The sequence below is a fragment of the Anguilla rostrata genome, chromosome 9 (assembly GCF_018555375.3).
Source record: "Anguilla rostrata isolate EN2019 chromosome 9, ASM1855537v3, whole genome shotgun sequence".
In the NCBI taxonomy this organism is placed as follows: domain Eukaryota; kingdom Metazoa; phylum Chordata; class Actinopteri; order Anguilliformes; family Anguillidae; genus Anguilla; species Anguilla rostrata.
In genome coordinates, this window is record NC_057941.1 from 19,675,968 (window position 1) to 19,697,947 (window position 21,980).

At 43.1% G+C, this 21,980-nt stretch overlaps 1 protein-coding gene across 2 annotated transcripts in view; it reads right to left on the bottom strand.

Moving 5' to 3' along the window:
• The window catches only part of LOC135263214 (glutamate receptor ionotropic, kainate 4-like), a 308,654-nt gene that overhangs the window by 18,670 nt on the left and 268,004 nt on the right, over positions 1-21,980 (bottom strand). For both annotated transcript variants that reach the window (XM_064350945.1, XM_064350944.1), the window contains exons 12-14: positions 21,010-21,117; positions 12,426-12,629; positions 1,344-1,457 (exon numbers count right to left, since the gene is read on the bottom strand). In XM_064350945.1, coding sequence (XP_064207015.1) covers positions 1,344-1,457; positions 12,426-12,629; positions 21,010-21,117 — 426 coding nt within the window. The remainder of the gene's footprint in view (positions 1-1,343; positions 1,458-12,425; positions 12,630-21,009; positions 21,118-21,980) is intronic.

A 21,980-nucleotide genomic window follows, 5' to 3' on the forward strand; every position in this document is an offset into this window, starting at 1 on the left:
GCTCTCAGATTTAGGACAGGTAACAGCTACAGAACCCATCACTGTATCCCATCTGATAGTTTGCCTGGTCCTCTCTGTCAAAAAAAAAAAGCGTGACCATTAATGGTATGTTTTTTTTTTAATTTTTTTATAAAGCCTTGCTCAGACTGCTATTTATCCTCCCATCTGGTCTGGATGGAATACCACCACATATCACACATGTTCCCAGGACTGGCTGGTTTCCACTGTTCACTCTAATCCACTTTGATCTGCATTCTACTTCAGGGCCCCATACACGTGGAATATCTTACAACATAAACTAAAGATGGACCCAATGCTGTCATTAAAACAATCTGATTTAGATTTTTTAAAAATTATTTTAAGTTGTAATGCATCTGTTTGTACTTGTTTTATGTGATGTTGTTCTGTTGCAACTTGGTTGAATGATTGAATGAAACAAAAGTAAAAGAAATGAAGTTTGCAGATGCGTGGGAGTTTGCAGTGGGCGCAACATAGTTGTTTGTGCTGATTTGCAGATGTGCTGCGTTTGGAATGGATGTAACAGGGTCGTGTATGTTAACACAGTTGTAATAGAGCTGTGTGTGTTAGTTTGCAGATGTGTGGAGTCTGGAGTGAATGTAACAGAGTTGTGTGTTAATCGAGTTGTAACAGAGCTGTGCGTGGGGGTTTGGAGAGTTGTGTGTGTTAGTTTGCAGATGTGTAGGAGTTTGGAATGAATGTGTCATGGCTGTATGGCCCGATACAGTGTGGGCTTCCCTGCTCTACATTGCCTTGCAGAGACCCCAGCACTATAAGAGCAGCTGCAGAGGTAATACCAGCGAACTCCCCACCGGCTTCGATCGATTCTCCCAGCTGTTCAGCCATCGAGGCAGTGCACAGCAATATCTGTTAGCACCTCGCTCACCAGGACCGAGTTAGTTAAAGGGTGCCGAGCGCGCTAGTGTGTGTTTGGGGGCCTTGGTAAATGCTCCATTGGGGCGTTACAATAATGTTTGTGCACGGTGAGCCAAAACCGTTCTGTCGAACCAATTGGCTGATAAGAAAGATCGACGGGGTGCCTCTGGTTTTGGAGAAGGGCTTTGATTGACGATTCACTGACCTTAAAAAATAAAGAGTTATTGGATTTCCAACACCTCCCCTGGCATTGTGTCCTGGGTGTTACTGGTGTGAATTGGGTGCAGGTTGCCATTTTATAGAGGCCAGAACTGGGACTGGAGGCAGCACATTTGTCAGGTGGCCATGTCACCGCAAGGCCAGGGGACACAGCCTAACGGTGACTACAGCCCCTGCAGTAACACCCCCCGCCCCCACCACGCTCTGCCCTGGCTGGCTTAGCTCCTCACCAGGTGAACTCTGTACAGGATGCTGATGCCCAGGCTCATGAAGGGCTTGGAGAAATCGATGACCTTCTCCCTCTCTGCAGTGATGGTCAGTCCAGCCACGGCCAGGTCGGCTTTCTGGAACAAGCACAAAAGGGTCAATGGTCAAAGAGCCACAACACAGGTTCTATATTGCAAACAGAGGATCAGCTCAGATGATGAGGTTTTGGTTGGACATGCTGGGCTTTCACAAGACAGTATGGTCAACCAGGCACTTTCTGAGAGCTTTATTTGAACTGAGTTAAAAGTGAAATGTTCCCGAAAACCTCACATAAAACAAAGAAAAGTCAGGTAAGGTGAGCTGGTGTTTTTTCGTTTTGAAGGGCACACTTGGTAACATTCAAAAAGTGATGCATAAAGCCATTATTGGCACGCATTTGAGTTGAGATATTTTTCTGGAAACAAAGGCCAGTTTATGCTGACTTTGACAAAGCAGTATGTGCACAGGGGAACAAAACTAACAGCCTACAAGCTGAAAAGTTATGGCAGATAACACCCAAAAAAAAAAAAAGAATCTACTCTGAACTACGAGGGAACAATAACCAGACTGGGGAATTTTGTCTATTATTAATCACAACACTTTAACAATAAACAAAACACAACATCTGTTGTATATATTGGCAACAATACATTTTCAAGTCCTCACAGACACAAAGAACTGTGTTATTCGGAATAGACAGAAATAAAGACTGTCCGTGGGTGGCCTTTGATTTATCTGGCAGTTTACTACGGTGGCCGCCAAGGGCAAACGCGCTACAACGGCCCAAAACATTTCCATTAGGAGAAACGTGCTGCAGCTTCAGAAACGATGCCAATTTAAAAACACATACGAAAATCCAATACAAATACAACAGTTGAAACGTGCTCCAAATGAAAAAACGTGCTGCAGAAAGCCAAAACAAATACATTAACAGCAAACACGGAGCAAATACAGAAACGATGCAAAATCAAAAACACACAAACTCCGAAAACAAACGCTAAGTTAAGTTACTGAAAAGTAGAACACTGAAATCTGATGTTTCTGCCACACATACAACAAAAGTCAGGGGAAGCTGTCGGATCCACAGAATGGACAGTACATCTGCGAAAAAAAGAGGAGAGTTTGCAAGGTGGGCGAGGTTACGTCAGAGAAAGTGGATATTTTGTTTTCCTAACTATTTAAATAAGAGTTTAATAAAAAAAAAGTGCTCTACTTTTCAGTAACCTATATGGGTGTTTAACTAGTGTTTTATGTGTTGTGCTCTCCTTTTCACCTATCTTCACTTCCAGTTGTCCTCTCTCCACCTTCCTCTTATGCAATGTCCCCTCGCTGATCAATTAAATATCCTATCGTATGTGGAGACGATGTAGAGGAGAGAAAACTAAATGCAGTCAAAACACTCGGGTCTCCCGGAAAGTAGTTAGCTACCACTACGGATAACGTTAGCTAGAGTTAAATGCAAGTCCACCTGGGACACAATGTTGTCGCTAGCAACGTCCTGTAGAAGTCTCCATCATGCCAACACTAGCTACGTAAATCTGTTGCTCTTTTATAATATTGTAAAAGACTAAGGCCAAATGTAAAAAAGAAAGCGTAGGCTACCTTTTTATGTTACCTCTTTAATTTTTTTTTTTTAAATCTTTTTTTTCTCTTCTGGAGAACTTCCGTTGTGTTGACTGGATATGCAGCGTTTTTCTGTTGCACTTGTTTTCGGAGTTTGTGTGTTATTGATTTAGCATCGTTTCTGTATTTGCAGCGTGTTTGCTGTTAATGTATTTGTTTTGGCTTTCTGCAGCACGCTTTTTTCATTTGCAGCACGTTTCCGTTGTTGTACTTGTTCTGGATTTTCGTATGTGTTTTTGAATTGGCATTGTTTCTGAAGCTGCAGCATGTTTCTCCTAATGGAAATGTTTTGGGCCGTTGTAGCGCGTTTGCCCTTGTCGGCCACCGTAGTTTACCAATAATTTAATCATTTAGGTATGGTATGACCGATTAAACTCTGTCTTATTTTACTTATGTTTATTTAGGACTTTTTCTGGTATATATGTTAATTTATAATAGTAAGATAAACCGCGCATCTTTTTTAGGGAATGTTCTTGGGAGTCCTTAAAGACTAACACAGTCTGCTGTTTTATTAATTCAGGACCTGTTTCCTCTACAGAGCAGAACAGCAATAGGAGCAAGGGAGAGCAGGTCCAGCGGAATGACGCTTCCATGCTGAAAGCTGCGCTGCGGCCAGACCCAGCCAATCGAAGGGCTCCGCTAACGGAAGCGCTCCGCCTCGTCCTGGCATTTGTCCTTCAAAATACGCCCTGGCACACGAAGAACGCAATGCGCCGCAGCGCCAGCAAACGAGGGAAGGCGACCGTGGAGGACAAGCTTCCTTTAAGGATGCAGTGCTGAGCAGGACGGCGAGCCCAAAGCATTCGGGGAGCTCCAATTGTGTCACCCGCGCGCCCCGCAGGGAGCACTGCAGCTGAGCCGTGGTCCTTCCTGTCATGCGTTCACACGCGAGGCAGTGGCTCTTTTCCACTCTACGGCTGCAGGCTCTCACAGGGGAGCTAAGGAGCCGATTGGAGGAGAGGCATATCTCTCAGTCACGAGGACTGCTGGTCTGTGGGTGCCCGGCGGGTATTTGGGAAAACGCTAATGAAGTAATAACCCAAGGAACCCTATCTGACTGGCACTTACCCTACCTGTAGCATTATGACAGCTATTATGAGAGGGCTGAATCTTTCTCCGGAAATATTTTGGGCATGAGGGGAGCGCTTACGGTGAGGGCCTTTACTGAGAAAGCCCCTCACTACTCACTGAGCAAATCTTCAGTGTGCCTCTGAACTGCAGTGAGCACGCTTGGAGCCCTGCTACCCATTAGCTGATGGTGCTTCCCCAGTGCCTGATCAATTGGCTGGAAACCAGCCTTGCTGAACTGGATTATTGGAACATATTTTACACCAACAACAGACAAAGGACTTTATACTGGCTAGGCTATTTATCTTAAGACAAGGGGATTGAACAGAATGTAAGAAAAAGGCAAATAAAAATGGTATATTTAAGTGCAATTAATTCACTATTAATTTGTTAGCAGACACCCTTATCTGTGGCAACTTGCAGAGCTTAGATTTATTAAATACGCTATTACCCATTTCATCTGCAGGATAAATTCAGGACAAATCATTTAATTAATATCGCAGGATACCGCGGGGCTAACAATAATAAGGAAAATGTAACTGTTAAGAAAAGACTGCACATTCCTCCGCTCTGTGAGGCCACAGACAGACGTTTCTGAAGATCTACCAGGTTCCACCAGCGGCCTCGTCCCACTCAAGCTCCGCCGGCGGTATTTTACACTTTGCGCTTTCTCCCCGTGGTGACAGGGCCTTCGTGAATGCGAGGGTTTATCGTGTGCCTCTGTCAAGATCCAAGGGCAACGAGGTAAACAAGCTGAAGTTGTACAGGTCCTTTTCTTTTTTTTTTCTTTCACGGACATTTCTGTTGTCTGAGGAGAACTCCCGGAGGAGTACAGCTAAGACGTACTTTGCCAGAGAAACGTACCGCCCCAGGTGTACTTTCCGCTGCGAATAGGAAAAAAAAGGTCATAGAACCTTCATCCGTATTGTTTTTCACTGACAACCAACGCCTTTTCCAGGCAGTATGTTCCCCTCTTTCCCAAAGCAGCGGTGTGGCTGGGCGGATAACTGTAAACACATACTGTAATACCGGAATATAGGCGATCCAAGACAACCTGAAAAAAAGAGCTCCTGCCAAGCAAATTAATAATAATAATATTACCAAATGTCAACAGCTGCTGCATGGTGAAAAACAATCAGGGATATGTGTTGCGCTGTGCAGCTCTGTTATTAGCAGCAGGCTCTCAGACCTTCTTAGGAGCATTTTAACACTTCATTTTCACCTCCTTTCTTAATTCACACCTTTCCTTCTCCTTTGTCAGAATTTTTTTGTTTGCCTACCTGAAATGACGCCGCCCTAATCCCAGTTGGTAAGGCTCCCAACATATCCATCTATCTATCTATATATATATATATATATATATATATATATATATATGTATATATACACTCACCGGTCACTTTATTAGGTACACCTGTTTAACTGCTCGTTAACGCAAATATCTAATCAGCCAGTCACATGGCAGCAACTCAATGCATTTAGGCATGTGGACATGGTCAAGACGATCTGCTGTTTGTCAAACCAAGCATCAGAATCGGGAAGAAAGGTGATTTAAGTGACTTTGAACATGGCATGATTGTTGGTGCCAGACGGGCTGGTTTGAGTATTTCAGAAACTTATGATCTACTGCGATTTTCACGCACAACCATCTCTAGGGTTTACAGAGAATGGTCCGAAAAAGAGAAAATATCCAGTGAGAGGCAGTTCTCTGGGCGAAAATGCCTTGTTGCTGGCAGAGGTGAGAGGAGAATGGCCAGACTGGTTCGAGCTGAGAGAAAGGCAACAGTAACTCAAACAACCACTTGTTACAACCCAGGTGTGCAGAAGAGCATCTCTGAATGCACAACACGTCAAACCTTGAAGCAGTTCTGAAGGAAAAAGGGGGTCCAACCCGGTACTAGCAAGGTGTACCTAATAAAGTGACCAGTGAATGTATATGTATATATATAATTGGACAATTGGCTAGCAAAATGTCAACAGTTGAGTCTAGGTGCAGCATTTGCATTTTAAGTCTGTTATTGTTGTCTCTCAGCTGGAGGACCATTAAGTGTCAATTACAGAAAAGCATGCCATCATTAAATTTAAAAATAAGAATTAATCGGTCAGAGACATTGCGTGTGTTAAAATCAACTGCTTCATTCATTGATAGGAAGCAAGAGCGCACTGGTGAGCTCAGGAATAGCAAATGACCTAATTGACCTCGGAAGACCCCTGTAGTAGATCACCAAAGAATATTTTCAATTGTAAAGAAAAACCCCTATTCAACTATTGAACTGCTTACGAACACTCTCCAGAATGTAGACATAGAGGTGTCAAGGACTAAAATAAAGAGCAGACTACACCAACATAACCTCAGAAGGTTCACTTCAAGATGCCAACAACTGGTACGAGTTAGGAACAGGCTCATGGGCAGATTAGATGAGTATGCACATGTACCAAAGAGATATAAAGAGAAAGGTGTGGTGAAAGAAAGGAACTACTCGTGATTTTATATGGCTACCACTGTAACCGGCTCACTTGTCTTCATTGATGATGTCACTAATAACTGCAGCTGCAGGATGAATTCTGAATTGTACAGAAACATCTTATCTGCTCAGATCCAACCACATGTCTCAAAACTCACTGGTTGGTGCACTTGCAGCAGAAAATTGGCCCCAAACATACTGCTAGGCAAGGCAAGTTTATTTATACAGCACCTTTCAAACACAGTGGCAATTCACAGTGATTTACACAGACATAAAAGACAATAAAATTGCAGTTAAAAACATAAAAACACAATGATTACTTAAAATGAAATATAGACTACACCGAAGCAACCAAGGAGTTTTTCCAGGGCCAAAGAGTGGAATGTTCTTGACTCGCTAAATCAATCACCCATCCTCCAATTGAGGCCGAAGGCAAAATGCCCCAGAAACAAACAGGAACAGAAGATGGCTGCAATACAGGCCTGGCAGAGTATCACCAGGGAAGATACCCAGCGTCTAGTGATGTCTATGGGTTACAGACATTAGTCAGTCATTGAATGCAAAAGGATTTGTGACCAAGTACAAAATAAGACAACTTTATTTGAGATTACATTTGTCCAATTATTTTTGCTCCCTCTAAAATGGGAGACTGTGCATAAAACGAGCTGTTATACCTACATGGATCACCCAATATGGATGCAAATTCTCTTCAGTTAAAGCTGACAGTTGGCACCTATCCTCATATTCATTCAAATCCAATGTGCTGGGTGCAGACCCAAAATCTAGCAACATTTTCATTGATTAGCCATTGTTTTCAGCCCATATGACATCTTGCGGCACGGTTTTGGGAGTGAGCTCCAAAGACAAAGGCAAGATCGCAACAGAGCCACGAAAAGACCAGCACCTGCCCTGCTTCTGGATTCCATAGGAAATACACTCACAACTGAAACTCAAACATTTAAGCAACCGAAAACGACCAAAAAAAGCAAGGCATTAAACCACAGAAGAGCAGCTAACCCAATTTCCTGCCAAAACCAGCCTCACAAATGTACTCCCCATGGCTTCATAAAAAAAAAATCTATTGATTATGCAAAACCAGCCTGATTTGCAACAAACTGCAGCTGCAGTTATGCCTGTGAGTAGGGTGGATGTTCTCCATGCTCCTGCAGCCCTCTGAGGTGCTGAAGGAATAGCAAACTCAATACAGCAAAGCACCTCCTGCAATCACAGACATTCATTAATGTGTCATAATATCTTTGAAAACATTCACTGCCAAATGCAGCTGTTCATGATTGTATGTTCATTTTGATCGCCTGCCACCATTTTGCCCAGCTATGCCGTAATATTTCATAATACTGTTGTATTGTTTAAAATACCACTGTACAGCCATTTTGTCGGGGGGGGGGGGGGGGAGCAAAACAGAAGGAAATGGATAATAAAAAAACACCATTCCTTATGCCGAATGATGAATTTGGTGATCTCATTGTGACACATCCTTTCATACTGGTATGAGGTTGCCAGAAAATGCATCATGGTCCATTTAATGAGCAGCTAAAAAAAAAAAAAAATAAATTTGGTTGTTCATTAGCTTTGTGCGGGGAAATGGATTGTCACCTGTTTAAACAGGAGAAGTCAATGCAAAAAAAAAGAACATCTTAAATGAATAAATTATAACAATTAGAAATTTGGTGAATGAGTCTAATCTTCGCAATATTAATCAGCTCTGAAACAGAGGATGCTAAATGAGGGAAAATAATTAAGAGAGACGAACCTTATAACTTTTTTAACTAAATCCTAAAAAATTCTGAAACCAAGTGCTCTAATGAATATTGTTTTTTTGCCTCTGCGTTTCTTAAGGGTTGCCTCTGCGCAACCTCTGCATTTCTTAAGGGTTTTAACCTCCATTAACCTGAAAAATTAACCCCTCCCACCCGCCCAAAGGGATCACAGAGCTTCTCCACCCTAGCTCCCCAGTGGTGGAACGAACTCCCCGTCCCTCTCCGAACCTCCCCCTCACTATCCATCTTCCGCCGTGGCCTGAAGACTTATCTCGTCAGACTATACCTAGACTAACCACCACCACGCTGTATAAAAAAAAAAAAAAACCTTTTTCCTGTCACTTGTTACATGTTGCCCCATCCCTGCACTTCTTGGTAATTTGTATTTGTCCTAATACTGTAGCTTATTCTTCTGCCTAGTTGGCTTTGCAGATGTTAGACCAGAATAGTGTTCATTGTTCTCGGCTAGAAATAGCTGTACAAAATAAGTAATTGTACCTTACTGAACCCGTGTTCAGCAGTTGTCTACGATCATGAAAATGCACTTTTTTTGTACGTCGCTTTGGATAAAAGCGTCTGCCAAATGAATGTAATGTAATGTAATGTAAATTAAGACAGATATAAAGAACTCCAATACCCTCCATTTGAGATCCTTTCTTAGCAGAAATTTAAGGAAAGAAAGGCTTTTTTTTCAAACTGGGCAAAATCAGCCTTTTATTTATGAACACTTTCCCAATGACCTTGTGTAATATGCCACAGAAAATGAACTGCCAAAGATGTCTGAAATAAATCACCTACAAGTCCTGTTTTTTTAAAAAAAATAATATTTTTACTGAAATGGGAAAAGCTTAGCAAGGACATACATTTTCTGCATATCAAAAATTCTCTTCACCCATATTACACTAGTGGGTGTCATATGGATTGATATGCTTCCCAGTTAGCTGAGCCCTCGGAACCTGTGAGTTCAGAATTTGGAGAGCAGACTGAAATTCGGTAGCAGCGGGATCTGTGGATGAGTGCAGGCACTGGACTGTATAATCTGGTTAGCACAGTCTTGGTGGCAGGGGATCTAGAGAGGGAGGGGGTCATAGAGCTCAGACCACTTCTTCCTATGCCAAGTCTTTGTACAGTACTAACTCTCTCTTAGATTAATCAAATCCAAAAAACGAAGGTTTTCAGACTAGAAAAGACTTGAAAACTTCAGAATATGGCTGACTAGAAAGGGATGCGCCTTGTAACCCCTCCCACCCGACCAAAGGGATCACAGAGCTTCTCCACCCTAGCTCCCCAGTGGTGGAACAGTTCGAACTCCCCGTCCCTCTCCGAACCTCTCCCTCACTACCCATCTTCCGCCGTGGCCTGAAGACTCATCTCTTCAGACTATACCTAGACTAACCACCACCACGCTGTATATAAATCCCCCCCCCCCCCCTTTTTCATGACACTTGTTACATGTTGCCCCATCCCAGCACTTTTTGGTAATTTGTATTTGTCCTAATACTGTAGCTTATTCTTCTGCCTAGTTGGCTCTGCAGAGGTTAGGTCTGAATAGTGTTTACTGTGTGAACTAAACTGTGTTCTTGGCTAGAAATAGCTGTACAAAATAAGTATTGTATCTTACTGAACCTGTGTTTAGCAGTTGTATATGACCATGAACTGCACTTTTTGTACGTCACTTTGGATAAAAGCGTCTGTCAAATAAATGTAATGTAATGTAATGGATAATTGATATTGGTTGATAATGGCATTGCGTGGCTCAGAGAAAGGGGAAAATTTGTCAAGGAAGCTTGTGAGGTCATTGAGTCACTGAGTTTATGAATATACGTCACTACAAAAAATGACTTTGCATGATGAACTGATAAGATGGCAATCTGTGCACAAAGGAGACTAGGAGATTCCCCACCTTGGTAGAGTCAGTATAACAGACCTACTGGTTCCCCTGCAGCAGCCTCTAGTCACCATGGCAACTAATCCATTAGCATTATGACTCCAAAATTCTTTTTTGTATACCAATACTTGGGGGGAAAGGTGTTCTATTATACCCCTGTCAGCACACATTATTGTCAAATCTGCTTAACTAATTATTTTCAGGGTTTGAAACCTTGAGATTAACTCTGCACAAGAAGATCTTCCATGATTTTTATCCTCATGCTTAAAACTGAAAAGAACCATGCAGATAGCAACAGGAGTTGTGCTAAAACTTTGAAAAGTACTTGAAAGATAGAGCAATTGTGCACTTCCAAGTGAAAGGTTATTTTACAATTCCAGACTATGGGCACACAGGACAGAGGAAAAAAGAGGGAATACTGTACTCAAGCAAGAGGAGGTATTTTTCTAAAACAGTAATTTGCCTTTTTTTGTACAGTAGGCAGTTGACTGCCTTTTTAAGTATGCTATTTCACATTCTAAACTGATTGTCTGGCCCTAGCAACTGGCATAAGTGGTGCTAGGAAGTTGAAATACTGCAACTTTGTACCTATGTGCCCTTCCCCTTGGCTCTGTCCCTCACTACACCCAGCTCTCCAGAGACAATAATGAGATACAGTGCTGCAAGGCCACTCTTAAATGTGTGCTGTCTTGCCGTACATTTACAGTATGCCAGCACTCTGCTGAATGCAAGGTCAAGCACGGAAAGGTGATCTTTACTTTAGATTACAGAATTAATATCGCCACCTCTAAAGTTAACATCCTAAAATGGTTCCAGCTTCCAAAATGAGTACATTCTAGGGCCAAGATGATACATTCCCCCCATTTCCTGATAGGTCACACATCTTGATGCCCTGCAGCACTGTCCGGCACGGAGAATGGATTTGTGTTTTTTTTGTGGTATGCAGGCATAGGCCTCCAGACAGTGATTTTTTCTCATTTAAATCGATGCCTTTTTTCCAGGCCGGCACAATGCATGGTGGGACACCGCCGTGATTGCAGCACAATGCCTCTTTCACATAAGAACGCGCCATCACCCAAACTGGCCAGGCACATCATTACCTTCAACAAGGGGGGGAAAAAGCACAGAATCTCAAGAGCATTGTCTGCAGCCATGCAGTGACCCAGAGCCATTTGCACATCCATTGTTGTGCCTGATGACATATGCATTCCATCCAATCACTGCTGGCTGTACAAGAATCACTTAAAAAAAAAAAAGAGTGCAGTTAGGCTCTGCGAGCGTCTCAGTCGCTAATGGTAGTCATCACAGGGACAGACTGGGCCTGGCAGTTACAGGTTTGTGACTTGGGCCTCTATTCAACCAGCATTTGTAATTAACATATGTGTTAAGCATTACACTTTTGTACACACATTAAATTGGCAAGTTAGTTTTAGTGGCGGTTGAACTCACCAAGCTTTTTTTCCCTGTTTTGTGAAGAAAAAATATTTTTGTTTTAAACTGTTGGCCAGGCTTAGTCTCAGTTATGTCACCAAATATGACAGCGACCAAGGGCTTACAGCAGCAGGACAGTCGCACGACTACCCTCAACTCATTAGGGGAAGGGGGATTTAAGTAGGACTGGGTTCGATGGGTTACCACGACAATACTTTCTGAACAGTATGGCAGGTCCCCACAGGCTACTGGTTGAGAGATACACTCACCTCTGACTGACGCTAGCTGTCTCCTGCACTACTGTGTGGATTGTAGGTTATAAATTGGGCATTGGCTGTAGAGTGCATGCACTTCAGCTGCAGTGTTCCTGGTGTAACGGTAGTATAGCATTAACTTAACTGGCACAAACGAGGACTCAAAATTGGGACAAAAAATTCAGACAGACAGACAGATAGATAGATAGATAACTGTTGCAGAGACATAAATATCCACGCAGTTATGCCAACTCTTAAGCTGAGTATTGCAGTGTGTGGTTTTCATCTTCAATCCCTGCTGAATTCGCTGAATCGTGCTCACAGCATATGAGAGTCATAAAAAAAACCCTTCACTTGAAAGTTAGCAGTGAACATAGCTCGCAAAGCCCGCTGCACACAACAGTATAAAGCACATAAAGGGCACTCAGTCTTGTCTCCCTCCCCCTGAGGGACAGCACAGTACTGTTTTTTTGGCCACTGGCACTTTTGCTAACTCTGTGTGAAAGCCGTCTGGCCAGCTAACGGATGTGGTTGGCGGCTCGCGGGGGGGGGGCCTCACCCGGGAGATGAGCTCTCCCACCATGCCGGTCCATGTGCCGTTGGCCCCCGGCACGCCGTACAGGCCGTCGCCCACCAGCTGGATGTGGTAGTTGAACTTGAGGATGTCGGCCAGCTCTCGCAGCATGTCCACGCAGAAGCCCTCGTAGCGCTCGTTCCCCTCCAGCTCCTGGTGGTTCGACCGCAGCATCACGTAAGGGTTCTCCTGCAACAAAACGCGGTCAGACGTGGTCAACATTGAGCCGCGGACCTCAATGCATGACACTGCACTAACAACCAGTGCTTTGCCTAGACGCGCCACTAAGAGCCTCACCCCAACCCTTCTAGGTTAGTTCATGTTAAACTTGTTTTCTCTATTCAAACAACATTTGTTTCTTTGCACAAACATCGGTGAGGAGGCGAGAGCCGGCCACTGGGGTAAAACCTCCATTCTGCTGCTTTAATGTCACCCACTTGCACTCCCGCTTTCAGTTTCCGGGGGGAATTGGGCAAACTGCGAACCAGGGAGAGGCATTTAATCTTGTGCTTTGCCTTCCCATGCATGGCACTCCGCTTGTTTACACCATTGACAGTAATTGCATGCATTTCTTTTTTGACACGCACAAAACCTGAAGTTCAGACATTTCTTCAAATATTTCACACTCGTTGTCATAATGTATATTCGTTGCTGTGCCTGGGCAGAACCCTTAAACATGCTTTTCCTGTTTGCTTTCACCAATCCATTGAAAATAAGTACATTTATTGCATTTTGACAGGTACTGTATAAAACTGAAGTTGAGACATTTGAATATATCTTTCACACGAATCATCAGAAATTGTATTAGTTTGTGGCCGTGAATGGGCACAGTCCTAAAAAATCTGTTACTGTCCCTGGCTAATGCAGTAACACACTGTACCTCTCGACTCAAACTAGTGAACTCAGGGATACTGTGCTGGGCTCTTGTTGAAGTGGAGAGCCTTTGCCAGCTGAGCTGTTCGGGAGTGTCTGTTCATTTGTAGTTTCCACAGAGGATCACTGGAGATGTAATCCTCACAGCTGGAGAGAGTCCTGGCCTTGGACCCACATTGTTACAGATTTACTCATCCTGTATCCACATGGATGAAGATTCTTGTTCAGGGCTTAATATCGTCTCGGGCAGAGGAAGCATGCTGATCGAAGTTTTGTTGTGTAACCTAATCCCTTGATAAAGAAATCCCATTTCCAGACCACCAGCCAAATTTTGACCCATTTTATTTTACAACAAAACGATAGTCTGTGATTGAGTTTGTGTGAGATAGTGGATTCATGACATTTCCTTAAATGCACACTACTTCTTCAACGTTTAAATGAATAGAATTTACTGCATGAAGTCAACCTTGAAATAAATGTAAAAAGCTTTTAGCATTGACTCCGACTCCATTCCTTTTCTGCGAAATATTGGTCTGCACTAACCACGGTACAGTATCAGAATTTCAAATTTCAATTCAAATTTGAGCCACTGCTATGTGAAGAGCTGTCACTCCCAGTAGAATATTTAACCATCACTATCTTGAAGGTCCCAGAAACCTACAGGGGCTATTAAAAAATGAGATGTGACAATCTCCCATTGCTGTTAGAACATGCCGTTCAGAACTACTTCCACGATTATCTGGGAGCTGGTATTATTCTACCGTGTGGAAAGTTTACCAGAGAAGCAGCCAGAACTCGATCAAAACTCATGAGCATTGTGGAAATGTATTCTGCTGCACTCTGATTCTCAGGAGGAAAATCAACTGGACTCCAGTTGTGATGCTGGATCTATAGAGAGAGTCCATCTGCAGAAAAATGCTGAAAGTCCCAGACAGAGGCGAGACACTTAATTTTGGCAGCAGAAAGTGGCCGTGCACAGAAAATGCAAAATGCCACTTTAAAAAAAGCCTCTTTAAGACTTGGTACAACACTCTATAAATGCAAATCTGTTCCATTCGTCATTAACTCATTAAATCATCCACGCATGTTACCCCTCTGCCCTGAATGGATACTTTAGCCATGGCTACACTGCATAATATAAATGCAAATTTGGTTGCTAGCAGGAGTAGAACAAGCAATCGAGCATCGCTGGTGGACGCTACCCTCCAAATTAGGTACATTAGATAGGATCCAATGGCAGGTCATTCATTCACTGAACTGAAGGCTGCAGGGTTCACAGAAAAAAACTAATAAATAAATCTTCTTGATACACTTAATAGGTGTGGGCTGTCCAACATTTGACAGGGAGAGTAGGCTGCTATGGTTAATTAAATGCTGGCCATAGGCCAGCCTCAGAGTGGATTGATGAGTATACAGAGAGGCAGATTTGCTTGTTTATTTTTTAAATAAATAAATTATTTAGCAGGTCCATCATACATCAGTCAATTTCCTATAAGGCAGAAACAGTTAATCACAAACAAATAAGAAAAGACATCACGCTGACCTGCCAATCATAATAGTGTTACCCAGCCATCAATCAAGTTGTGTGCTGTTATCCATCTAAACAGTCTTTTGAAAGCCTAGCACGTGATCCCTCAGGCTAACAGTGAATTTAGAGGCTTTCCTAGGTGAAAGCTCATTTGAATTTCCTGTCTTGATTATTTAGACTGGCTGCATTAAGACATGTCCCTGGCATTTTATCCCCTGTGCATATCTTGAATCAAATGGTATCAAATGCGCATAATAAAAGCCACCTGGAGACATAAAGGTGACTTTTGTTGAGTGCGGAACAATTTGGCTGAATTCGAGCAAATCCCCCCTTGCACACAAATTTGACACTCTTCAGTTTTGATTGGCAGCATCATTATGGGGAGCCAGCCCCTTGGCTGGTCCAAGTTTCTGAGGATCAGGCAAGTTCCAGAGCTGATGGGGGGGGGGTGACAGTGCCCCCCACCCCTTCCAACTGACCTTCCTGTTCTTCACACACATGCACACACACACACACACACACACACACACACTCGTTCTCTCTGTTTCTGTCCTTGCCCCCACCCCCACCCCCCCACCCAAAAGCCAGGGACATGCTGTGCCAGAAGAGATAACGGGAGGGTGTCGGTGCTACGGTGGGTGACAGGGTACTGAAGGCACCAGTGGAGCTCAATTCCCTGTGTGCCAAACACAGCCACTGAGGCGCAGAAGGGTCTACAGCACAGGAGATTTCAGGCAGCTTAAATACGTATTTCCCCGTGTATCGGCTCAGCGCAGCCATTCTTCCATTCTTAAGTGTACCTGCTTACGCGTCCCCTCGCACATATTCTTCCACCCATTTACAGACACTAATTTATTCTCTCACAATCTGGAGCACCCAGATGTACTTGTGAGCATGTCCCATTGCTGTAACACCTTATTAATTAAACAGCGGACGCATTAGCATGCGTGTCGTCTGAAACGCACTGCAGTCCGCCACGCCTCTTTCCTCTTTCACGCTGCCGTGGTGGCGGGCTGCGCAGCTGATGCAGCCGGCGCAAGCAGGCCCTTGCCACTGGGTCACCAGAGGACCTGCTCTTTCCCAGTCAGGCAGAGGATGCCCTGCAGACTGAAATGCTCCCCACCTACTGTGAAAGGTGTCTGCACCAGCAAGGTCAGGACGCAATCCAAACTGCTAACGGACATGCTAATGGACTGCTTCAGCTGGATGTGCCATTTTGGAGACGACTACGCGTCACAACAGAAGTTCGCTCTGGACTGGTTTTCAATCTCGCGGCCGCCCGCAGCCACAACATTAAAGGCGAAGCCACACATCCTCCGACGAGATCGCCTGGCATCGCCCTCGCCGCTCACAACTGGTCGCTTGCGGGCATAATAAAGTTTTTAAATGGGGGACAAGTTACATGTCGGGTCTTTAATCTGACTGGTTATCATGCCTTAGGGTAAAGCCGCACATCCTCTGACAAGAAGCAAATTTGTAATCGCCTCAAAGCGACCGGAAGATGGAACATGGCATCCGGCGCTGACCTCTACGGCAAACCCTGTCACTTGGCAAACACCCCAGGAAACTTGAAGACTTCAGGGTGGTGTGAAGGGACCTCGACAGTTGCCTCTTTGTAGAGCACAACTTCATGATTAATCTCCCCAGAAAGGACAGACCTGTTCTTACTAAGCCTGCCTGCTGAATGAGGACAGTTATCCCCCTCCCTCCACCTGCATCAGCCTCTGGTTCACTGTGTCCACAGTTGGAGAGGGCTAATAGGTTCACCATAATCCTTAATTAGGGCTGTAAAAGACTGGCAGGCTTCAGGCCTCCGCTAGCTGAGCTGTTAGCAAGCAGAGCCAAAGCCCCTGACTGATTGTACGGCTTTTCCCTTGAAATTTGATCAAGCCGGGCTCCTGCCGCTGACAGCCATGGATGAGCATGGGAGGGTGGGGGGGGGGGGCGGAGGACTCTCCACTTGGCTGCCCTCGATGACAGCTGGTGAGTCTGGCCTACGGTGATGGGACAGGGGTGGGAGTGGGAGAGGTGGGGGTAGTGGGTACTTGGGGGCTTGTTGTGACTGTTGCCTGCACACTGCACTCCTCTACAGAACTCACCTTGTTTATTTCTTCATCCATTCATTTATTCTTGCATTCTCTTTGTTTATATTTATCAATCAAATTATGTTAATAAAAGTTTAATGCCATGTTGGGTCTGCCAACACCTTAGTTCTAGGAGTAGAACATAGAAAGAGATAGATATGTATGTGTATGTGTGTGCGTGTGTACATCCCCGTATGTGTGTGTGTTTACAGTATGTGTGTGCAATAAGGATTCCAAATGCTTCAAACGAACTGCTGTTCAAAATGCTGAAAGCTCCTTTGTGATCGATATTTCAAAGTCCATGGCCACTTATTGCAACGATTAGCCTGGTGTGCATTGGGCAGGGTTTTGGGTGGGTTGCAAATTCTCACATGCCGTTTGCCAACCACCAGTAAACATCAGAAGAACAAGAAAGGCCAGTTTGCAGTTACCCAATGTATGATCGTTGCCACTGGCGATTATCACATTTTAATGGTTGATTGTGATGACTTTTAGTTTATACTGAGCGACAGACAATTTGTGGTCGTGCCCATTGCTGAGACTAATTAACCGAAGCAGCCTGCTCTCCCTGTCCAATGTTGGACATCCCAAAGCTATTCAGTGTATCAAGAAGATTTGTTTATTAGTTTTTTCTGTGAACCCTGCAGCCTTCAGTTCAGTGAATGAATGACCTGCCATTGGATCCTGTCTAATATACCAAATTTGGAGGGTAGCGTCCAACAGCAATACTCAATTGCTTGTTCTACTTCTGCTAGCGACAAAAATTGTATTGAACTTTGACCCCATTGCTGGCTCAGTTGTCATGATAATATTTTATTATAGAACATTCTCGTATCCTGTAATTATCTTCAGCGAAGGGTAAAATCATCAACCAACCTAACCTTAAAATACATAAAATGGAAGACTACACACTTGTGTGATAAACACAATTGCAATGTTTCCGTGCCTGTATGTTATCGACCGGGCAGACTACAAAGATGCCATCAATGACTCCACATTGGTGATGTGTTCTGATTGGTTACGTGCTTGTAGGCTACATTTTATGAGCCAGAGAGTTCAATATCAAAGTCAAACAATTAGAATGTTGGTGACAATGTAGCGATATCCGTCGGCCAATCATACATCACCTACTATAACTGCAAACTGGCCTGAAGAAGCTGAACTACACCACTAAAATTAACACCTTAGAAGAAAAACTGTGAGTGTGCTCACCAATATACGCATTTGTTTGAGTCTAACAGATTTATAACAAAAAAATGCTTCTTAAAAAATTATTACAAATTTACTGTAATTTTCTAATCCTTCTCTCTTTACAGTGTTTACCATGTTTATTCTTTTGTTTGTTGTTATTTTAACTGGTTTAATAAGTTTTCTTTCAAGCTCAGTCACCAAAATCTTAAATATTTTTCATATTGAAAATGCCAAGCCAAGATGGGCTGAATCACCTACTCCCACTATTCCATTTAGATGGGGATGATTAGAGGGCTAAGGGGATAGTTGACAATTACATGAAAGGAAAGGATAGAAGCATGAAACGGTCCAGACCCATAGTGCACCTGTACAGTGTCATGAGTAAAACTATATAGCTAGCTAGCTATGGCATGTCCTCACCTCTGTAACATTATTTGTTGTCCTATGTGTGTCCATACATCTGTATTGGTGGTACGCGCTAGCTATGTTAACTAAAGTAGGCGAAACACGAACATGTTAGGGTTAGCTAAAGTAACGTTAGGCGTTAGCACCACCTGCGCATGCGTCCATTACATTACAGGCATTTGGCAGGACTGTGAGGACAGAGAGAGAGAGTAAGGGAAATAGCTAGAAGCTATACTTCAAAGTGTGGATGAGCACAGATTACCTCATTACCCAAAGACTAGCAAAATAAAGGCAGGAGAAGCACACGTGTGAAGTGCCCATTATATGCCTACTGGAAGGACTGTAATTTCCCACATCGTACCCAGGAACAAATGTGCCTTCTGCCCCCTCCGTGACCTCCTTATCTCCTTTCCCAACCAAGAGCTAAAACACAGCCATTGTTTGAGGTGAGTTCCCCCTGCCCTCACACCATTCAATATAAAGAGCTGTTAGCTCATTCAAAGAGATGGAAGTACTATACAAACTTATGTCACTCATCCCTTCATTCATTTGTTCATTTAATCATTAAAAATACAACTGACCGGAAGTTCTGCCAACAGAGTTTGAAATTCTGTGATTTCTAATCTCCAACAAACACATTACAGTTAAGAAAAAACTGAATTGTGCTGCTGTAAACAGGAAAAAAGGTCATTTTACCTACCCATTGGATACCCAATTTTGTGGGTGGGTCCAGCATCAAAGCACCTTGCTGCTAGAAAGCTCATACTTAGGAGTACTGCAGCAGAATACAGCCTACAGCTTGGAAAACATCTGTGTCACTTCTGAATAATCTATATATTTGTCTTCAGTCTGTGTTTCATGTAGATGTCAGCGTAGTTAGGAGAGTTTTGGAATGCCTTCAGCTGAGACATCAGAGCAAGCATGCCGAATGAACTGCTGTGAATTCTGACTGGCCCATTATCATACAATTCTAGCAACTCATGCCTCAGCAGGCTGTTTTTACATTTATTTCAGAAATAATCTCACACCTACTTTTATTGTATATGGAGTGAGCTCCATAATGCCTGGGACAAAGACATATTCTTTTAATTATTTGGCTCTGTACTCCACAATTAATTATTAATTGCATTAATTGTGACCGCTCACTTTGTGTGAGAATTTTTGGAACTCCTGAAAGCAGGTGGTATAGCCTATACCTCACACACAGGATGCCAGAGAAGCTTGTCAGGCTATGCAAGTCCTCCACAGTGGTTTCTCATGTGGGCTGCATGGGGTGGAGATGAACAATGGCATCCTCTGATGCTTAACATTCTGGAAAGGAGATGGGATTTAAATATGTTTGACATGTTTCTACTAAACACTTCTCATTTATTTTCAGAATATGAAATTATATTTGTTTTATTGGAAAGACGCAATACTTCTGCTGAAGTCATCAGCTAGCAGTTACTATAAAAATGCAGTTCTGATAACAATTTCACAAGTTCATCCATGTCTATTCATTCCACCCTCACGACTGCTCAATTTGCAAGGATTTTCCACCATTTGTTTTATCGGTGTTGATATTCTTTCCTCAGTTGGAGCACCACCTGTGTCTTTTGCCCTCGTAAAATGTTTTTCTTTTCGTATGCTCTCCCAAGAAAAATGTCATTAATCTTCTATTGTTCATTTTATTATACCAAATGAATTAATGTTGTATGCAATGTCAATTCAAATGTATATTCTCACCATTGGTGTTGAATTCCTATGCTATAATATGGCATTATGGCGCTGTTTCTCCTTGACCATTGCCTATATTTCCCGATCTGTAAATTTAAGTTTTCTTTTTATTTTGCTTCCCTCGCTACTTGTGACTGGTTGCTCCAGATCCATTTCTCAGCGCCTTGTAACCTGAATGTGTAAGCATCCGATATACTTTCAGGCCCTTTTTATGGGCGTCTGCTACCGCAGAATTGCGAATGAGGGTGTTGAATTTATTTGATTGCTTAAATAGAAACAGTCTTGGTAAATCGGTTGTTAATGTGTCGGTATCTGCGACCGCAACGGAGCCACAATATAGCGAATTTCTCGTGCTGCGATTCTTTAGTAAATCTGGCCCTAAATGTTTTCCAGGACATTTAGGCAATTTTCTGAGAAACATAAGAGCCAGAAGAGAATTCTATAACTTGGCCTCATTATGCTTTTACCATTGGGAGAGCTATCAAACATTCAGAAAGCTTCTTATACCAGCACTCAAGATACTCGGCCCATCACTTGTACCTTAAACGCCCTAGTTAGAATTAAAGGTGGTGTTAGCAGCAAGAGTAAAGTTCATTTTTGCTTTGTGTTTTGGGTTACAGTTAGGTTTAAAGTTGGAATTAAGGCTGGTGCCAAGGATAGGGTAAAGGATATGGACAACATTGGCACAGACAAGATTGTTCTGGACTTGGTCACCTTGGCAGGCGTATTTGACTGTGTGCGGATACCCAAGGGTTCAGAGGAAAGTACTCACAAGGATGGTGGTGATGGTGAGGGTGGCATTGAAGAGAGTGTCCGTCACGTTGAGAGAATGCAGCTTCTTCTCCATGTACAGTCCATGTTCGGAATGCCACTGGCCAATCTGTTACGGGAGAACAGGCACTGAGCAAATGGGCATGAGACACTGCGGCTGCATTTTTCATTGACGGTTTCATATACTTGTGCAATGAACCCACCAAGGAAAACTAGCCTGTGGCTGAACAGCCACATTACAAATAACAGGCTCTATTTTCTAGAATTAATGTGGCATGGTGCATGGGCACAGTGGCACATGGGTGCACTGGGCGTGGCCATTGAATGTTGGTATTTTTGTGACCTGAGGCGAGGAATGCACAGCTCAAAGCATGCGACACTGGTGGGTGTGTTGCAGCTGGATTCATTCAGGACATTCTTTTGCAGAAGATTTTGAGCGGTCATTCAAAAATAAGAGAAATTTGTTAAAATTTTCTTCTGTCAGAATTAAAATGAAGCCTAAACCTAAACGTATTATAGGCCAGTTTTAATTTCCAATGAAACTAGCTAAATATCTTAAATGCACTATGCTATAACAAATAAATAATGACAACAGTATCTTGACATTTCACAAAAATAAATAAATATATATATTTTTAAAAACCAAGTTCACACAATGCCAGTCATCCCATTCACAGCAGGAAGATGACTCAGTGTTGGTCAAATGAATGGAAAAAAAAATGCAGGAAACTATTATTAGATCATAACAATGCCATGGTTTAACTTAACTGAGTGGGACTGGATGAGTTGTGATTTCATCCTGTTTTAAATACACTTCTTTTACACTCTACTGAAAATTTAACTCTAAATTACACTAAAACTGCTATGTGCTGCCCAATTTTGACTAACACATCCCCAGCAGTGGTTCTCCTCCTACTCTGGTGCTCGGTGAGTCACAAAATTACAGAATGGCTCAGCCGCGTCAAAATTCAT